The 19,358-nt window shown below is 41.9% G+C and overlaps 1 protein-coding gene across 4 annotated transcripts in view; it reads right to left on the bottom strand.

Moving 5' to 3' along the window:
• WDR7 (WD repeat domain 7) overlaps positions 1-19,358 on the bottom strand; it is a 591,021-nt gene that overhangs the window by 561,124 nt on the left and 10,539 nt on the right. For all 4 annotated transcript variants that reach the window (XM_089690073.1, XM_089690072.1, XM_089690071.1 and 1 more), the window contains exons 2-5: positions 10,720-10,887; positions 6,015-6,121; positions 4,996-5,074; positions 2,516-2,690 (exon numbers count right to left, since the gene is read on the bottom strand). In XM_089690073.1, the coding sequence (XP_089546199.1) occupies positions 2,516-2,690; positions 4,996-5,074; positions 6,015-6,121; positions 10,720-10,878 (520 nt within the window). In that variant the 5' untranslated portion in view covers positions 10,879-10,887. The remainder of the gene's footprint in view (positions 1-2,515; positions 2,691-4,995; positions 5,075-6,014; positions 6,122-10,719; positions 10,888-19,358) is intronic.

Below are 19,358 nucleotides of genomic sequence, written 5' to 3' on the forward strand. Positions count from 1 at the left end.
TGATTGACACTCAACTGTCATAATGCTAACGATTATAACCATTAGATGGGTAACTGGAGTTGAAAACAACAAGTTGGAAGTATACATTAAACTGGATAAAACCAGAGATATGGCTGATAGTCACCAGATGTGCATTCTATCAAAATATGTAACTACGCATGACGGCACGAGCCGATCACGCGTTGACTATCTACTACGCAGAATCATACATGATGTTATATAACCAGGAGATATTGCACATGGCAGTAGATTAGGACATTCCAAATTATGTATATAAAAGAAGGGGGATTCTAGGGGAATTTGGGACTCATTGAAGATGCGGCAGATGTGCCTTGCGGTGAGTTCCCAGATTTCCCCTTGCTGGTTGCTGGAGTCGCCCAATCGTTGGGCAACGGGTGATGCTACAATATCCGGTGATGTATTGATGCTTTATTCTTGCTATAATACGATCTAAATATGATTTGCAATTCTGACAATTCTTATGTTATTATACTAACAGAACTTATTCAATAAATCATGTTTTGCTTTAATACTTAAGCCTAATGTGTGTATTAGTGAGCGATTGTAGTAGTGTTAAAAACACTTTGTTTTGAGGCAAAACATGGGGTAAAGTCGTCTCTGAAGAATCCCCTTTACGATTGTTTGGGGCATCTGGAAAAAAAAGTTGCTTGGAAAAGAAAAGATGAGCGCTACCATCAGTCCTGTGTCATGCCAACAGTAAAAGCATCCTGAGACCATTCATGTGTGGGGGGTTCATAGCCAAGGGAGTGGGCCCACTCACAATTTTGCCTAAGAACACAGCTATGAATATAGAATGGTACAAAAACATCCTCCGAGAGAAACTCCTCCCAACCATCCAAGAACAGTTTGGTGACTAAAAATGCCTTTTCCAGCATGATGGAGCACCTTGCCATAAAAGGCAAAAGTGATCACTAAGTGGGTTGGGGAACAAAACATTGTAATTTTGGGTCTAAGGCAAGGAAAATCCCCAGACCTTAATCCTACTGAGAACGTGTTGTCAATCCTCAAGAAGCAGGTGAACAAAAAAACCCCCACAAATTCTGAAAACCTCCAAGCATTGATTATGCAATAATAGGCTTCCATCAGTCAGGATGGGACCCAGAAGTTGATTGACAGCATGGCAGGGCGAATTGTAGAGGGCTTGAAAAAGAAGGGTCAACACTGCAAATATTGACTCTGCATAAACAATGTAATTGTCAATAAAAGCCTTTGACATTTATGAAATGCTTGCAATTATTCTTCAGTATACCATAGTAACATCTGACAAAGAACGAAAAACAGTGAAACCACAGACTGAATGATGCGGTTGTGTGGGTGGAGTCCCACGTGGCCACGCTTATTTCAAATTGTGACAGCGGGTGAGGGAGGAGGATCCCCAGCCTGCTGTCATGGTGGGGAAGGGGGGTGCAGGAGGGGGGAACAGGTTTCATGTTCCTGAAGGTGAACATATCCTTTAAAAGTATACCTAAAAACATTTTGTGTTTTAGGATTAAAACCACTACCAGGTTTTTAATGCTGTCCATGTCACCATTAGGGACATTCATTTTAATTGTCCTGATGACCAATCTCACAGGAATGAAAGTGAGAGTAAAACCACAATTTTGAAGAAAAAAAAAAAAATCTTCCAAAGGGGACACTTGTTTTTACAACAGCTGTCTAAAAAGAGGATTTTCTTAGAAAGATATCCACATACTTCCTTTTAAAAGAGAAATCACCTTAATGAGAGCACAAAAAAAAAAAAAATGAAAAAGCTGTTTGAACCCTTACCTACTCTATACAAAACAGAAAAAAAAAAAAAAAAAAGGGTTTTGGCTTTACTGTAGATATTCTTCTGCTAATTATGGGCAAAGCAGACAGTTCTTCTTTCAAACATTTTAGGACATAAAACTTGGAGTAATTTAAGGATAAGTTCACCTTTTAACGAAAACAATAAATGCACATTTTTTCTTTTGCAGGTAAAAAAAAAAGTGCATTTATTATTTTTGTCCAAAGGAGCCTGGAAAGCATTCCACTAATGATCAGTAGCTCGCTGATGCCATGCAGGTCTCCTGCAGACCTGTCAGAATATCTGCTTGCTGTACGGGATGTATGAGCAAGCAGATATTCTAACAAAGCCTCAATGAAGCTCCACAGCGCTGTAGTAGTTCAATGAAAAACGAAAAGCTAAGGCTGTCAGGACTTGCAGTTCATTCATTCATTCACAGAAGTCCATGAATTAATGACGCGGCCACGTGGGCGTTTTTCAAATTTGACAGATAGTATAGAGTGACTTCTCCCCGTACTGTCAGAGGGAGGGGGGAGCCTCAGCGGCTGCGACTATGGGAACATGTTACATGTTCCACCCTAGAAACAGGTGGAACATGTAACATGTTCCCAAAGGTGACCTTATCTTTTAAAGAATTCCAAGTCACATACAACACAACACTTTGTTCCCTCCTGCATAGTAACAAAGCCCAAGACTATATACAAACAGGATGAGCCCAGGAGTGATTACCTTGTGTCCTGTGAGAGCGGATGATGCTCATAGAGCTGATCCAGTCTGGAGAGATCTTGGACACCAGAGTGTACAGGACATCCAGGCTGCTGGCATCCACAACGAGGACTTCTGGGTAGTGTCCATGGCAAAGTAACCTCCCCTCTCGCTGAGTCCCAACCGAGAACTGGTAGAACTGACAGAAGAAGCGAGAGACCATACATTACAGCTTGCAATCAGTCTACACAAATCAGTTATAACCGAGAGATTAATAGTCAACAAAAGGCCATACACGTAGTTAACCACTAGCCTGCAGAGCACTTATACCCCCTTCCTGCCCAGGCCAATTTCCAGCTTTCAGAGCTGTTGCACTTTGAATGACAATTGCGCGGTCATGCAACACTGTACCCATATGAAATTTTTATCACTTTTTTGTGACAGATGGAGCTTTATTTTGGTGGTATTTAATCACCTCTGGGTTTTTTTTATTTTTTCTTAAACAAACCAAAAACCACAGAAACTTTTGAAAAAAAAAACAAAAAAAACACATTTTAGTTTTTGTTATAAAATTTTGTAAATAAGTGATTTTTCTCCTTCACTGATGTGTGCTAATGAGGCTGCAGTGATGGACACTGATGAGGAGGCACTGGTAGGAGGCACTGATGGGCATTGACAGGCATCACTAATGGGCACTGATAGGCGGCACTGACTGGCACTGATAGTGCCACCTATCAGTGCCAGTCAGTGCCGACTATCAGTGCCACCTGATTGGCAGCACTGACTGGCACTGATAGGTGACACTGAAAGGCAGCTCAGGTGGGCACTGATATGTGGCATTGATGTGGCACTACAGGTGGCATGGATGAGCACTGATGGACACTGACGGGTGGCGCTGCTGGGGCTACACAGATCAGGGCACACTGATCATCAGTGCTCTGATGATCTGTGTACATGTCCCCTCCAAGGAATGCCAATTACCGGCTCGCCTCACGAGCTGTCAGTGTGACAGCTCGTGGGGAGAGAAATGCCAATAACCTGCATTTCCCTGTTTACATGTGATCAGCTGTGATTGGACACAGCTGATCACATGACCGAGCCGACATCTTCAGCTCTTTCCGTGGATTGGTGAAAAGTTCCTGCACTACTTTGATGCAACTTGAGTGCCAGAGTGTAAAGCTGGATCAAATTTGCACTGGAAACAATGTGATTTAGGAGTCACACTATTGTGAACCGAGTCTTATCCAACACCCCCATATCAAATAAAGACATTTGGGCTTTTAAGTAATTATCATTTAATGTTATGAATGTTTTATGTACACTTTTGTATTAATGTTATCAAACAATTAACCGCTTACCCACCGCCGTAAAGCAGATATACTGCTACACGGTGGCACGGGTGCACAAAATCACATATATTTTGCATTTCCGGGTAGGGGCACGCGCGCTCCCTACCCACACCGCCATTTGTGGCTGCAGATGTCAATTACCGGGTCCCGGCCGGTGATTACAGACAATCACCGATGGGGAGGAAGACAAACAAACAGTCTCCCTGTCAGCTTGGGCACACCGCTGGGGATGGCTGTGCACAGCACAGTCATCCCAATCAGTGTGCTTACAGTGAAGCACACCTTCCCCCCCCCCCACCCCCTAGTAAAACACTCCTTACACACTGTTAACCCTTTGATCGCCCCTCATATTAACCCCTTCATGCCCAGTGCTATTAGTACAGTGTCAGTGCTGTTTTTTATCACTGATCACTGTATTGGAGATGTCCGTGACACCAAGTACGTTCCCCCCCAAGTATCAGAATGCCCGCTGCAGTGTCGCTAAAAGTTGCTGATCGCCGCCATTACTAGTAGAGAAAAAACAAATCCCAGTATATATACCGCCATTTGTAAACACTATAACTTAAACATACACCAATTAATTTACATGTATTGGGATTATTTGTAGCAAAGACATGGAGCAGAATACATTTTGGCCTAAATGTATGACGAAATTTGGTTTCTTTTACTGGACATGTTATGACGAAATTTGGTTTCTTTTACTGGACATGTTTAATAGCAAAAAGTCCAGAATATAGTTTTTTTTTCTTTAAATTGTCAGTCTTTTTTTGCTTATAGCGTAAAAAAAAAAAAAAAAAAAAAAAAAAAAAAAAAAAAAAACCACGGCACAGGCGATCAAATACCACCAGAAGAAAGCTCAATTCGTGGGACAAAAAGGACGTAAATTTCATCTGGGTGTGGCGTTGCATGACCGCGCAATTGTCAGTTAAATGTAATGCAGTGCCGTAGAAAGGGCTCTATTAAATCAATATTTTGAAGGATTTCAGAAAATAAAAAGAAAAAAAAAAAAAAAAAAAAAAAAGGAAGGATGATTTTATATAGTAATCAATTATTTGAAAATCAAGGAAGCTTGTGTTTAAGCATCCCGCGACACTTGGAACATAACAATATATGACGTTGCTCCTTGAGGGAATAGACAAGTACTTTTCCACCAACCTGTATACCCGTGTGTGTGCATGCCAACTTAGTGAACTCCACACATCTTCCATCATTCACATCCCAAAGACACATCTCCCTGTAAGAGAAAGGAAACAACTCAAAAGACTTTCATTACTTTAATACAGTGTTAAGGGGCACCACAAATCAAGCATTTGACTTTTCACTGATGGAAGAAATAAGCACCATGCATGTTACAACTGAACAATTGTGGTATTTACAGTATATTATAAATTGCAAAGTGAATCTGGCAACTATAAAAAAGCAAAACATAAAATCACGGATGAAGAGCATAAACCACAAACAGCCTGCTATCACTTGTGTGTGCACATCTGAAACTAGTTTCACTTTGCTACAGTAGGCTGATTGATTTTTCTCTCAATCAATTTCACAGTAACTGTGTGGATCGAGAAGTGTCCACTATTGGGTATTTTATTCAGGCAGCTAAGGCACCAGCAGCCACCTGAAAGCAGTGGGCCCTGCCAAACAGTAACTGCATCCGGTAACTGCAGTTACTGTTAGGCTGATAATTTTTCACTCAGGTTAGTCATTTTTTAATTGACTTTTGTCAAGCCAGTTGGTCAACGCTTGCAGGGCTGCCTGTGACTTGAATGTAAGCTGATAAATAGGATGAAATTTGAGTTGTCTATGGGAAGCTGTTAGAGACCAATTAGCTATGGCTAGGTTCACAGTTGTGCGGCTCTGTGAGTTGCATTTTGCATGGGCACAGCTGCACATTCGCTTGAATGGCTCCTGTGCCTCCTGAAAAAACGCAGGAAAAAGGTCACTGCGCCTTTTCCAAAAATGCAGCCCACACCAAAACCGCAAATGCAGTGCAGCTTCCAGTGCTGGAAGCCGCACTGCGGTTTTCAGTGAATAGGGGTGCCAATAGGATACATGGTATCCCCATGCATCTCCTAAACTTCAGTGTTTTTACCTGTGGGTGGGGGAAACAGGTGTGATCCCTCAGAGGCAACCTCCTGCACAACTGTGAATCTAGCCTAATGGTGATTACTTACCCGCTTTCAGACGCACTGACGATATATTGACGGTCACTGGATGCTGATGCTTTAGATAAGCAGGTGATAGAGGCTGTGTGTCCAAACAGGAGAGCCCGAGGATTGATCTGATAGAGAAGAAACAAGCATATTGTAACAGCATACAAAAGATGACACAACCGGAGTGTGGGCTCTTTCCTGTGGGTATCCTGACTGATTTAGGTCCAAAAAACAAAAAACAAAAAAAAAAAAAAAAAAACCTGTGCGGTCATTAAAAGCTATAAATAAAAAGTAAATAAACCTCAAAAAATAAACTGCTATTTGCGCCTTTTGGTCTAAGTGTTGTGTTATATCTCTTTGGTAAGTGAAAAAAAATATCTGTTGATCTTTCCAGGAACCATGTGAACTGATAACTTCCAGTCAGACTAAAGACACAATATGAGACTATTACAATTTATTGCTAATAGAGCTCCTTTACAAAGTAATGCTTCCACATTTGCATTCTCTACAACCCGTCAGATATTTCTCTCAGCAAGTTCCATTATTAAAGCGCCAAAGAAATAAAACACATAAATATAGTAATGGAATGGGGATCCGTGGATCAGAAGCCTGTCGGACTCCCTGTGAATCAGACAGTCTACCTGTCCGAGATGAGAGCGTACCTCCATTTCCCCCTCCCTCCCCCCCCCCCTTTTTTTTTTCTTTTCTTTGGCTGAGTTTATTGGTGGCATACCATTCTGTGGCGGGTCTGTTATGCAATGTCAGGACTTTATTGATGTGCCTTTTCTTCTGCCTGTTACACTGGAGCGTGCCTACATGCCTCTGTTGTCGGAATTGTTATATGTTTTTGTTCCCCCCCCCCTTTCTCCTCCCTTAGGTTTCGGGGAGGTATTTGTACTTTACTAAAAAAAAAAAATCAATAAAAACCTATTGAAAGTGAAAAATAATAATGGAATGAACACCATAGAAAGAGTAACAGTGTAAAGAAATAAACCAAACCATTTGAAAGTGGAAGAAGAAAAAAAAAAAACTACACAATAACATATCTGGTAAATGTTGCTTTGACAATCCCCACAAAACATTTTCCAATAAATTCCCCACAAAACATTTTCCACTAAATCACCACCTAAATATATTTCTCTAAGTGGTTATGTGTCCACAAAGCTCCAGCTCGATCCTCTCTCTGTAGTGTTTTTGTGGTATGAACCCTCTGCCAACCACGAACACACTAGAGGAGGGGCGCTCAACCCATGGCCCGCAGAGCCCTCTGATGTGGTCTTCAACCTCAAATCAGAGAAGCGCACGCCTGGGGTTGGCAACCCATTGATCGTGGTTTGGGCTTGCCGACCCGCCATCCCAGAGCATCAGAGTGCATGGAGCAGGCGCCAGCAGAGGAGGAAGCAGGCAGCCGTTGGGGGAGCAAGAGCCGTATACGCAGATGCTCCTCTCTAGCCCCGACTCCTGTCCCAGGCAGAGTGAAACCAAGTGCACTTCATCTGGAACCTTTCTAGCAGCCTAGAGAGCAGTGCCAGCAGAAGCTGGAAAAGGAAAATAAGATCCGTGTATTAACTACTTGCCAACCGCAGATAGCCGAATGACGGCTACACTGCGGCCAGTCCAGTTCATATGACGTCCTCCCAGAACGTGCTCTCCTGCGTGCCCCCGGGGGCGCGCACTTGGCGATCTCCATGATCGCTGTGTCCATAGGACACAGCTGATCATGTAATGTGGTAAAAGGCCAATCACAGCGGCCTTTTACCACGTGATCAGCCGTGTCCAATGACAAGCTGATCACCGGGAAATGCAATTGCCGGTTCTCGGCTGCACTTTCCTTGCGCTGTCAAACTGCGAGGAAAGTACTGCCGAGAACCGGCAGTTGTCAGAGCAGGGATCGGCACCGATCATCAGTGCCTTGATGATCGGTGCCCTGATGATCGGTGCCCAGCAGTGCCACCCACCAGTGCGGCCACCAGTGCACCCACCTGTGCCAGAAGTGCCACACACCTGTGCCCAGCAGTGCTGCCAGTCAGTGCCGCCCAGCAGTGCTGCCAGTCAGTGCTCAGCAGTTGCGCCAGTCAGTGCCACCTATCAGTGCTGTCTATCAGTACCCATCATCAGTGCCGCCTATCAGTGCCGCCTATCCGTGCCACCTCATTAGTGCTGCGCATCAGTGCCGCCTATCCGTGCCACCTCATTAGTGCTGCCTATCAGTGCCCATCAGTGCCGCCTATCAGTGCCTATCAGTGCTGCCTCATCAACGCACATCAGTGAAGGAGAAAAATTACCTGTTTGAAAATTTTTATAATACAAAGACACTTTATTTTTCAACTTTTTTGCAATTTTTTTTGTTTATAGCGCAAAAAGTAAAGCGCCCAGCAGCGATTAAATACCACCAAAAGAAAGCTCTATTTGTGAGAAAAAAATGATAAAAACTTCATATGGGTAAAATCTTGCATGACCACACAATTGTCAAAGTGCAACAGCGCTGAAAGCTGAAATTGGCCTGGTAAAGAAGGGGGTATAAGTGCCCTGTAGGCAAGTGGTTAAACAACACATACACAGAGCTTTTGCAATGGGCACCTATAAAAAGAGATAACAACCATCAGGCTGCTTTCACACTGATCAGTGCAGAGCACCTGCGGATTTCCTGCAGGTTAGTTGCACTAAACCATGGCCATCTATTGTATCCTGCAGGTTTGGTGCACTTTCAGAACATGCACCAAACCCACAAGATATAATAGAAGTCTATAGTAAAGCACAGCTAACCTGCAGGAAAGCTAAAAGGCAGATTGGGCTGCACCCATAGTGCGGGTAAATTACAGTGCATCGGTGTGAAAGCAGCCTTATAGTTCAGACGTTGTTTTACCACGTCACCCAACCACTGGTGTAGCGTCAGGGGTCACAATGGCAACCTCACTCCATGCTCCAGGGGGCTTGGGCAGCCTCCCTGCCACGTCCTGTTTTACACTTGGACAGAGGGGCAGAGGGAGCGGCAATCACTGAAAGCCAGCTTGCCATCCTCTCCCTCCTGCCGACATTCCAGGGTAGATAAAAATCAATGCTTTTTTAAAAAAATTAAAAAAAATAAATAAATAAATCGGAATTTTTTGATTTAAATCGGATTTTTTAAAATAAAATGCTTTTTGAGGAAAATATATTACCATCCAAAGGTTATTCCATCATGAAATAAAGATTCATTTTTTATTTATGTAGAATAAGGCTGTATATGTTTAATTTTTTTGGTAAATAAATTCCGTAATCCATTCACAATGTCATGCTCTTCCAGAGGTTTTTGTAAGATTATTGGGCAGTTTCTCTGCCTACAAGATATTATCACAGATGTTTGGTTTACTTTGCAGTTCTCAAAACTGAATTTGACTCAGCGGAGATCACATGCCTCTTCTTCACAGCAAAAATGTTATAACATGAACAGAGTTAAGAAAAAGACCTTCATCCTAACTTCTACAAACCTATGAATACAGAATCAACCCCTTCAGTGCTAAGTTTCAAGAAGTTCAGTGAATAGAATAGAAACAATATTTTTCTGATTGTTTGGAGTGGAATAGATCTGCACAAGAAGAAAGTGAGACTAAGTGTGAGGAGGAAGGGGCTGACAGTCTAAGTTTCTTAAAATATATATATTTTGTTTAGCCAAATTAGTTAACAAACATGGATGTTTGTTTAAGCAAATCACATATGCTGGAATGTTATTGTTTCAGTTGAATAAATCTATTTAAATTATTATTAAGGTAATGATTATTTTTCACCTTCCTAAGTACAACAGAAAAGTTGTCCAAATATGAATGATTAACCTATTAAACTGGGGATAAAAAAAACTAATATGAAAAGTTATTCTAAAAATCTTCATTTACTTGTATATTAAAGTTATACCAGCAAGAATTAGTCTTTATGTAGAAAACTAGGATTTAAATCAAGCCTTACTGACTAGTGATTTAAATCAGTTTGATTTAAATCAAATCTACCCTGCGACATTCTAAATAAAAAATTCTAAATTCTTAACCATTTCATTTTCATTGTGGCCTGCGACTGGTTACCAAATGACCTAAATGGCTCTCACTCTTCAAAGGGTTGAGTACTCTAGTCCTGGAGCCATGAATGCTGGTAGGTGAGATCACTGTGCTATGGGATTCAACAGCTTTGTAGTCATATGACTGTGTAGTAAAACTAAAAAAATATATTAAGATGGTGATTTAGTAGAAAATATCTGAGAGGAGTAAAAAAATGAGGAAGCAACATTAAAAAGTTCTATTGTTGGGTAGCTTTTCCTTCAATTTTAATATAAGAAGCCAGTCTATAGAATACTTCACTAGCCTGAGTAAGCACCTAGGCAACAATAGTATTTTCTGCAGGGGCCCCATAAGTGTCAAGGGCCTGTAGAGTGGGCATCAAAGGTCTATATTCTGAGAAAACTGTCTTAAAGACCAGATTCAGAGAGTACAGATTAACAATTTATACTCTGAATGGTCTAAGGTTGGTGGTGTACCCCAAGGATCAGTATTGTAACCAACGTATAAATGATATAGAATTCAGGATTAAAAAGTACAGTTTCTGTGTTTGCAGAGGACACCAAGTTATGTAGAACAAAAAAAGATGTTTCAGAGCTACAAGCTTGGATGCACTGTTTGATTGGGCAACTACAAGGAAAATGAGGTTAACATTGATGAGCGTAAACGTATGCCCCCTTGGGGTTAATCATTATACTCACTTCCAGTTCAGGGGAGAGATCCCACAAGCAGATCTGTCCATCATGGCATCCTGTTATAATGGTGCTCATATCATCCATTACCAGGACATTGGATATACAGTGTGTGGGAGCTTTGCGCCCCCAGAGGACAATGGGAAGAACCAGACTGTTTCCAGTCATTTTTCACCCCTGGAGAAAGAACAAACAAAATTACAGGTAATTAGCAATTGTGTAGATGTAGCTAAAGTGCAACTAAAGAGTTCTGTGTGACCATCTATACAAGTCCCAGACTATGCCAAACAGTGGGAGGGTTACACCAACAGAAGCAGAAAAACAAAAGTGGGCAGGGCTGGGTGTGGCAAGGTGCTGATTGACAAGCTACAGGCTGAATCAGCAGTGGCAAAGCTAACAGCCACACCCTCTGTAACATCAACTTCTCTCACTGTAGTACAAACAGGCACAGCCTACATGGGAGTGGCAACTCTGGTCTGAATTCAAAAGCAGTGCAGCATTGTTGCCACCCCATCACAGGAATCTGCATTACATTACTTCAGCGGCAGGATCAACAGATATTTGATGGTTTCCGCAGGACTAAGAGAAATTGGAAAAAGTGCACATGCACAACAAATCCTGATAACAACTGAAGAAATACAAAGGCCAGACTTATTACTTTGATGACACCTCTCATACAAGCATCTATAACGGGGCTCAAAATTTCAATTCCTGAGCTACTAGCCAGGCCTTAAGAGTTACTCGCCACCAACAAACACACACAGAGATATCTGTGTACACACACACACACACACAGACATGTAAATATATATATATATATATATATATATATATATATATATATATATATATATATATATATATATATATATATATACATACACACACATATACACACACACACACACAGAAACATGTACACACATGCACACAGACACATATACACACACAGATATACTACATACACATACAGTACACACAGACACATGTATGTACATATACACACACACGTACACGCACACACAGACACATGTTAAAGCGCTGAGTAAACTGTTGGCGCTATATAAATCCTGTATTATAATAATAATGTACACATACATGTACATGCATACAGACACACACACCTCTATAAAAAGTTGCAGTACTTCGTTGTTCACTCACAGAGCCGGGTACTGCACTCTAGGGGGAGGCAGAGAGCACAGCACACACTCCTTCCTTTGCTTTCACTGCACTCAGCTACTGAGCAGTCTGACAGCTCCCAGTGCCAATGACAGATCCGGCCTGCACTCTGAGCCTGCTCAGCAAGACGGCCCTGGGGGACACACTCGCCCCCACCATAATTTCCACTCGCCATTGGCGAGCAGGCAAGTGGAAATTTCAAGGCCTGAACTATATTATTGTTATAGTTTGACAAGTGCACAAATATGTAAAGAAATGGTTCTTATTTTACTTACATTTTCTAATAAAGTAATTGTATTTGCACTGTCATAGCCAACAGTGTTCATGTGATCAGGAGCCACTAAGATTGGCACCCCATTGTTAGGGCCAGAAATGAGATCCACCAGCCGTGCAAACTTTTGGCAGGCAGCTCTCAAAGGAAAGCCAATTGTAACCTATATATTCAACACATATTGAGGAATGTTAAATAGGTATTGCGGTCTGCAAGAATTAAAGAAGTTCTCTAGTCAGGCAGCTTAAAGGACTATTTAGGTACAAATAAGTTTACCTTGCAAAAGGATTTGTAATTATGTACAGCTAGTCTTGTGATCTATACAGATCTGCCATGCTTTGTGGTCATGGAGGTGGTGCAATTATTACCTGGATTTAGCAGTGCAGCTTAAAGTGGTACTAGAGCCACATTCACTACATTAAGTATTAATAAAGAGCATTAATCACTGACTCAATACACTTTATAAGTATTGTTATTTTCTCTTACTTTGAAAAAATTGTGCATATCCTCAGTCTCTCCCTTTAGCTGTATATGCTGTTTTTTAGCATTTTTGGCTCCCAATAACAGCCAGCACGGTGGGGAATACATCAGCTTCTTGCTGACTGCAAAAGTGAAAGACCACATACCTGGGCACTCTTTAGACATGCATGTTCCAAGGAGGGAGCCGGCCACTGGATAGTGTAAACTTTAGCTCTGCAGTTTACCTGTTAGTTACTTAAAGCCGAGTTCCACTCACGCTGTCAAAAAATAAAAGTCAGCAGCTACAAACACTGTAGCTGCTGACTTAAACAAACAAAAAAAGAAAAAAACAACACACACTCACCCGTTCCTCGGTCCCATGGTGTGTACCCTGCAGCCCGTTTTACCGGCCGTCTTCTCTCCTTGGCGCCGGCATCTTTGGTGTGGACACCTGGCTGTGACAGCTTGCGGCTTCACAGACGGGTACTCACTGCACATGCACGAGTAGCGCTGCGCTTCCTGAATGGTCCTGTAGTCTTCTGCGACCTGTCACATGTCCCAAAAGACTAAAGGGAGGGAGGAAGGGAGGACACCTAGGCGATTGGAGCGGAAGTGGGAGCGGGTAACTGTCAAATTCGGAAACCCGCTCCCCGCCCTCCAAAGGTGTTAATCCTTAATGGGGAGCGGAGGACCAGTCTTTAAAGCGTAACTTCCCCTTTTGGTTGGAGCTCCGCCTTAATCATTTTTTTTGAGGCCTGCTTCTGGAGCAGTAACTGATTAGCACAGCTAACGTTTGTACCATGCATTAGCCAGCAAGGAGGAACAAGCTTGTCTAAATGGTTGCTGCAGATGTGTTTTTTCACTCTCTCATCCCTCATTGTCACTTATACTCTCTGCTCCTAGTGCATCGGAATGGGTGGCTACAAAGGGAGATATCGAGAGAGCAGACTGAAATTGTAGACACAGGACTAAAGGAAATGGATGCAGATCGGGATCTTTGCAAAGATTGTAAGGTATTAATGGGAACAAAATATACAGTACATGAATTTTTAAAGATACAGGATAAAAACAGTTGGGAATTGCAACATATATGTATTTTTTGTTCTTGGTCTTTAACTACGTCCCACCCAGACCAATTCTGACATTCCCCTCCTACATGTAAAATCATACATTTTTTTGCTACAAAATTACTTAGAACCCCCAAACATTATATATATTTTAAGCAGAGGCCTTAGGGAATAAAATGGTGAGTGTTGCAATCTTTTATGTCACATGGTAACTACGCAGCGTCTTTTCAATTTTTTTGGAAAAAAAAAATACCTTTTAATGAATTGTAATGCAAAAAAAGAAAAAAAAACAAAACAAAAAACACAGTATAAGGCTCCATGCACACGGGGTGTTTGAATAACGCTGGTAAAGTTACCTGTGTAAAGTCATGTTAAAAACGTGAGTTTTTCCACATTTTTGCATTAGCGTTTAGCTGCATTTTTAGGGGTTTTTTTACCCCCCCATACGTAAACGTTGATTACAGTCTGTGTGCATGAACATAAAGGATAACATGCTGGGGGGTTTACATGCTGTAGAAAAAAAAAAAAAAAAAAAAACATCAAAACCCAAAAACAGCCGCTGTAAAAACACCCAGTGTGCATGAAGACTAAAATCCATTTTTTAGTGAAAACATAAAAGATGATGCTGCGCCAAGTAAATAGATACCTAACATGTAACGATTTAAAACCGCACACGCTCCTGGAATGGCGCCCAACTACAGTAATTAAAAATCTCCATAGTTGACATTTTTACAGGTTACCAGTTTAGAGTTACAGAAAAGGTCTAACAGTAGAATTATTGCACCCGTTACAACATTTGCAGCTATGCCTAACGTATATGCGAATTGGATTCAGTTTGAACCGCATCCAATCTGTATGACATGTGAAGTAACATTGCTTCCTGTGCTGCTTGTTCACATATGACTGGAAAAAATGTCACCAGCACACCGAGGATCACTTGCCTGATGAAGGGGTCCTGCGAGACTCCGAAACGTTGCCTTGTTGTAACTATGTGATGGTTTATTAAAACCTTTGGACCCATATTGGTGATCCTCGGTGTGCTGGTGACATTCTCCCTTGCTGATTCTGTTCGGTTCCAGCCAACGGTCACTGCAGCACCCACTTATACTCACAGCCATTTTTAACGCAGGAACGTGTGCGTTTGGATCATACACTTGTGTTCACATATGACTGGTGCACTGCTGCTGTGGATTCAATGCAGATTCAGTTCGGTTTGAAAAAGAGTCATGTCCGATTTCTGAGTAGGCAGTCCTAGTCATGTCAATTAGGATTCAGCCGCTGCTCCCAATCTGACATCCGTGTGGGTGCATGGCCCCAAAAACACATGGTCTGTGTTTGGGCCTTGCAGGTGCACCGGCACAGATGTCAGATAGGGAGCAGTGGCTGAATCCCAATCGCCATGAATAGGACTGCCTGCATGGGGATCCATGGAACATCTGTACATCCCTGTGTGGGTAAACACGGTCGTTACAAAGGAATACGCTGTAGTACACCTGTGTGGACGAAAAGATGCACCCAAGAGAGATAAAAATTAAAAAAGGAAGTAATATAAATATCTGCCTGGCTATGCCTCATTATAATAAGGAATGTAAATCACAAGACTGGCTAGAAAAAAAAAAGAATTAGAATTGGTTTGCAAGCATTGTCATTAATATGTATTCCCTTTATGGATTATAACAATTTTTAGTTGTAGACACAATGAGGTAAAATTTGAGCCCCGATTGGGTCTTTATCACTGCCCAAGTGGGGAGATCACATGCAAGTCTGGTGCTCCCTTCAATATCCACGGCTATGTTATGAACAGAACTGGCTTTTCTTTTATTGATGAAGTGAATTGTCAGTACTATAGAGAATCTAAGAGAAGCATCATGGTATCACGGTGCCTCCAGGGGATTCTCTCTTCTCAAGTGCGCTGAACATCTGCAGTGTTTCACTGCACAGTATTATGATAGATAGAAGATTAAAACTTGCAACATGTACACTGACAAAATCTGGGGGATAAACCACTAAAGTGAAAAAAAAAAATCAAGACAATAGCCCAAGTGCAGCCTAAACTCGAATTTAAAAAAAAAAACAAAAAAACACAACACCACAACAACACAAAACAAAAAACACCACAGGGTTAAAAAGGATTTAATAATTTATTAAATCTAAAATCAACAGACTATTTCCTTCCTCAGTGATCATATAATACATAACAGGACTCTGAACCTATTAGGATAAATTGAAACACTGCGTGCTGCAGATAACATTTCAAAGTATTGATCTATATATTAAAAGACTCAAACAGTCATCTGGGTGATGTTATGATATTAAACCACTTCCATCTCTAATCAGCAGACAGATTTGCCCTGAAATACATTCTCATGTACAGAAGCTCCAATCCCGAAGGGGCCCCCTTATTTAAAAAGGAAGCAACAAGAGTGCTAAAAGACGACGTAGTCTAATTAGTCCAATTTAAAGTGGAAGATTGCTTTAAAATAAGGAGCTGGTAAAAACTATAACAATATAACCAACTAAAGCGGTAGTAAACTTGACTTAAAAAAAACAAAAACAACAAAAAAAGTCTTCTCCCTGCAAGGTAATGTCATAATGTGATAGTAATGTGGGCAGCACAGCGGCTAGATGGTTAGCACTTCCGCCTGGCAGTACTAGGGTCGTGGGTTCGAATCCCAACCACGGCACCACCTGCCTGGAGTTTGCATGTTCTCCCTGTGCCTGCGTGGGTTTCCTCCATGTACTCCGGTTTACTCGCACACTCCAAAAGACATGCTAGTAGGTTAATTGGCTGCTGTCTAAATTGGCCCTAGTATGTATATGTATGAATGAGTTAGGGACCTTAGATTGTACACCCCTTGAGGGTTAGGGACCTTAGATTGTACATTCCTTGAGGGTTAGGGACTGATGTGAATGTACAATATATATATATAAAGCACTGCATAAAATTGATGGCTCTATAGAAGTACCTGAAATAAATAATACATAATGAAATATCTACCTTAGTTACAAAGCCCTCCATCATCGTGCTGTCACCGCTGCCATGTTCACAGTCTTCCTTCCGCGTTCACAGGCTCTGGCTGCTTGATTTGCCAAGCCACAACGTAGTCGCTCTCATGCATGCGCGCACGACTCTCAGCCACAACACAGAGCTCTGAAGGAATGGTACGGGTATGCCGTCCTTTTAGAGCACATGTGTCGGTGACGTCACCGACTGCAGGGACACTGCATATCTCGGTGCACATTTAGAAGATTTTCCTTGTACCTACAGGTGAGCTTTATTATAAGTTTACCTGTAGGTACAAGTGTCCAGTGGGGGGTTTACTTCCACTGTAAAGTGATATTAAAGACAATATTATTTATTTTATTTTTTTTATTGGCACGGACCAGGTACAGTATATAGTTACGTTGGTCCAAGCTGAATTTAAAGAGATTCTAAAAAGGCACAATTTAAAAAAAAAAATGAAATAACAAACATGTTCAACTTGCCTGCTCTGTGCAATGTTTTTGCACAGGGCAACCCAGAACCTCCTTTTCTCAGGTCACCCTCTGGAGCCTCCCGACTGCCGAGTGTCCCCATAGCAAGCCACTTTTATTATTATTACTATTATACAGGATTGATAGCGTCAACAGTTTGCTCAGCGCTTTACAATATAACGGAGACAATACAGTTCAATACAAGAGGGTTAGGAGGGCCCTGCTCCTTGGAGCTTACAGTTGCTTCTCAGCTCACTGCTGGCCTCTGACAACTTTGGCTGGTCTGCTTCAAGGTACTGATCTCCAGCCATTTGGAGAGGACATCTCGACACTGACGGAAATGTACATGGAGCTGTGCATGCGCTCTAAAGCTTCTTACCTGCCTACCCTTCCTGTACACTGCAAAGTAAAATAGTACATAGGACATAGTGAAGGGAAATGTATGTCTTTTTTGACTGTCAATTTGTTTTCCCCACTCCATGTTGTTTCTTGTATTCCATGTTGATTAACTGTTTTGTATTATACCCAGAATGAGTTAATGAAAATATGCTGTGTCAGTTATGTGTTACAGAACTGTGCTCACACATTCTTTTGTTTTTTATCTTAGCTTAGTCTTGGTAGAGGCAGGGAAAGTATCCAGTTATTTCTTTGTATTAACAGCATTTGTTTCTGCTATGATTTAGTTAAAAGTCAAATACTTCTGTCCAATAGGAAAATAACTGTTGGTTACTTGTAACTGATTTCAAGGTCTGAGAAATCTCACATTCACAGTCATGACAAGTATCCAGCGAAATCATATTGCATGGTTTTCTATGTTACAATATAAGAAGTAGAATCTACGAATAAAGATTCAGATTGTCTTCTGGAAACCTGTGTGTGCATGCTAATTTCTTCCTTCCAGAACACAGTCTCTTAGGCCTAATGGGGAACCGGAACCTACCAGTGATCATTACAAGCACAAATCCCTTTCACATAGTAGTCTGTTCCTCCTGCATTAAAAATCCTGCTTACTTGCAAATTAATTTTTTTCGAAAGTTCCACTTTAAAGTTGACCTCCAGCTATGATATTTATTGTATAGTTACACTGGGGCAGCTTGGCACAATGCAAATCTGCATATCTCCAACCTGAGGAACTGCTGGGGAAGCAGCCAATCACTGTAGTAGTTGGAACAATTACTGCAATCTTCTGGGTCCAGTGCTGAGCGGCTTCCCCACTGCACACTGACCAAAAAGACTGCTCGCTGGGCACTGCTACCATTTATAGAGGCCTTTTATTTTTTTCAGTTCATACAAGGAGTTCTCTGATTGAAAAGAGAGCAGAGGAGTGGTGATGACCTCATGATCCCCACCTCATCCCACCAAAGAGAAACTTACATTTCACAGTGGCTAAATGGTTAGCACTTTCGCCTGGCAGTACTAGGGTCGTTGGTTCGAATCCCAACCACGGCACCACCTGCCTGGAGTTTGCATGTTCTCCCTGTGCCTGCGTGGGTTTCCTCTGGGTACTCCGGTTTCCTCCCACACTCCAAAGACATGCTGGTAGGTTCATTGGCTCCTGTCTAAATTGTCCCTAGTATGTGTATGTATGAATGTAAGTTAGGGACCGTAGATTGTATGCTCCGTGAGGGTTAGGGACTGATGTGAATGTACTATATATGTAAAGCGCTGCTTAAATTGACGGCGCTATACAAGTACCTTAAATAAATAAATTGGGGAAAAAAAGGCAGAGTATCCTTTAAATGGTAGCAGTGCCGAGCATACAACCCCCCGTGGTCAGTGTGTACAGCTGCTCCACACAGGACCAGAAAGATATCGCTGTAGTAGCAGCAACTACTACTATTATACAGGATTTGCATAGCGCCGACAGTTTGCGCTACGCTTTACAACGTGAGGGCAAACAGTTCAGTTACAATACAATTCAATACAGGAGGAATCAGAGGGCCCTGCTCATTAGAGCTTACAATCTAACGGGAGGGTCAAGTGATACAAAAGGTAATAACTGAGGCGGATGAGCTGATGGAGAAAGTTTAAGTACAGTTGTTAGGTGGGGCAGGATAGGCTTCTCTGAAGAGAAACGTTCTCGGGAAACGCCTAGAAGTAGACAGCCGGACAGATTGGGGAAGGGAGTTCCAGAGGATGGGAGATGCTTGGGAGAAGTCCTAGAGACGAGCATGGGAGGAGGTGACAAGGGAGCTAGA

Source organism: Staurois parvus, unplaced genomic scaffold (assembly GCF_062004578.1).
Source record: "Staurois parvus isolate SC_StPar_1 unplaced genomic scaffold, SC_StPar_1.0 ptg000513l, whole genome shotgun sequence".
Classification (NCBI taxonomy): domain Eukaryota; kingdom Metazoa; phylum Chordata; class Amphibia; order Anura; family Ranidae; genus Staurois; species Staurois parvus.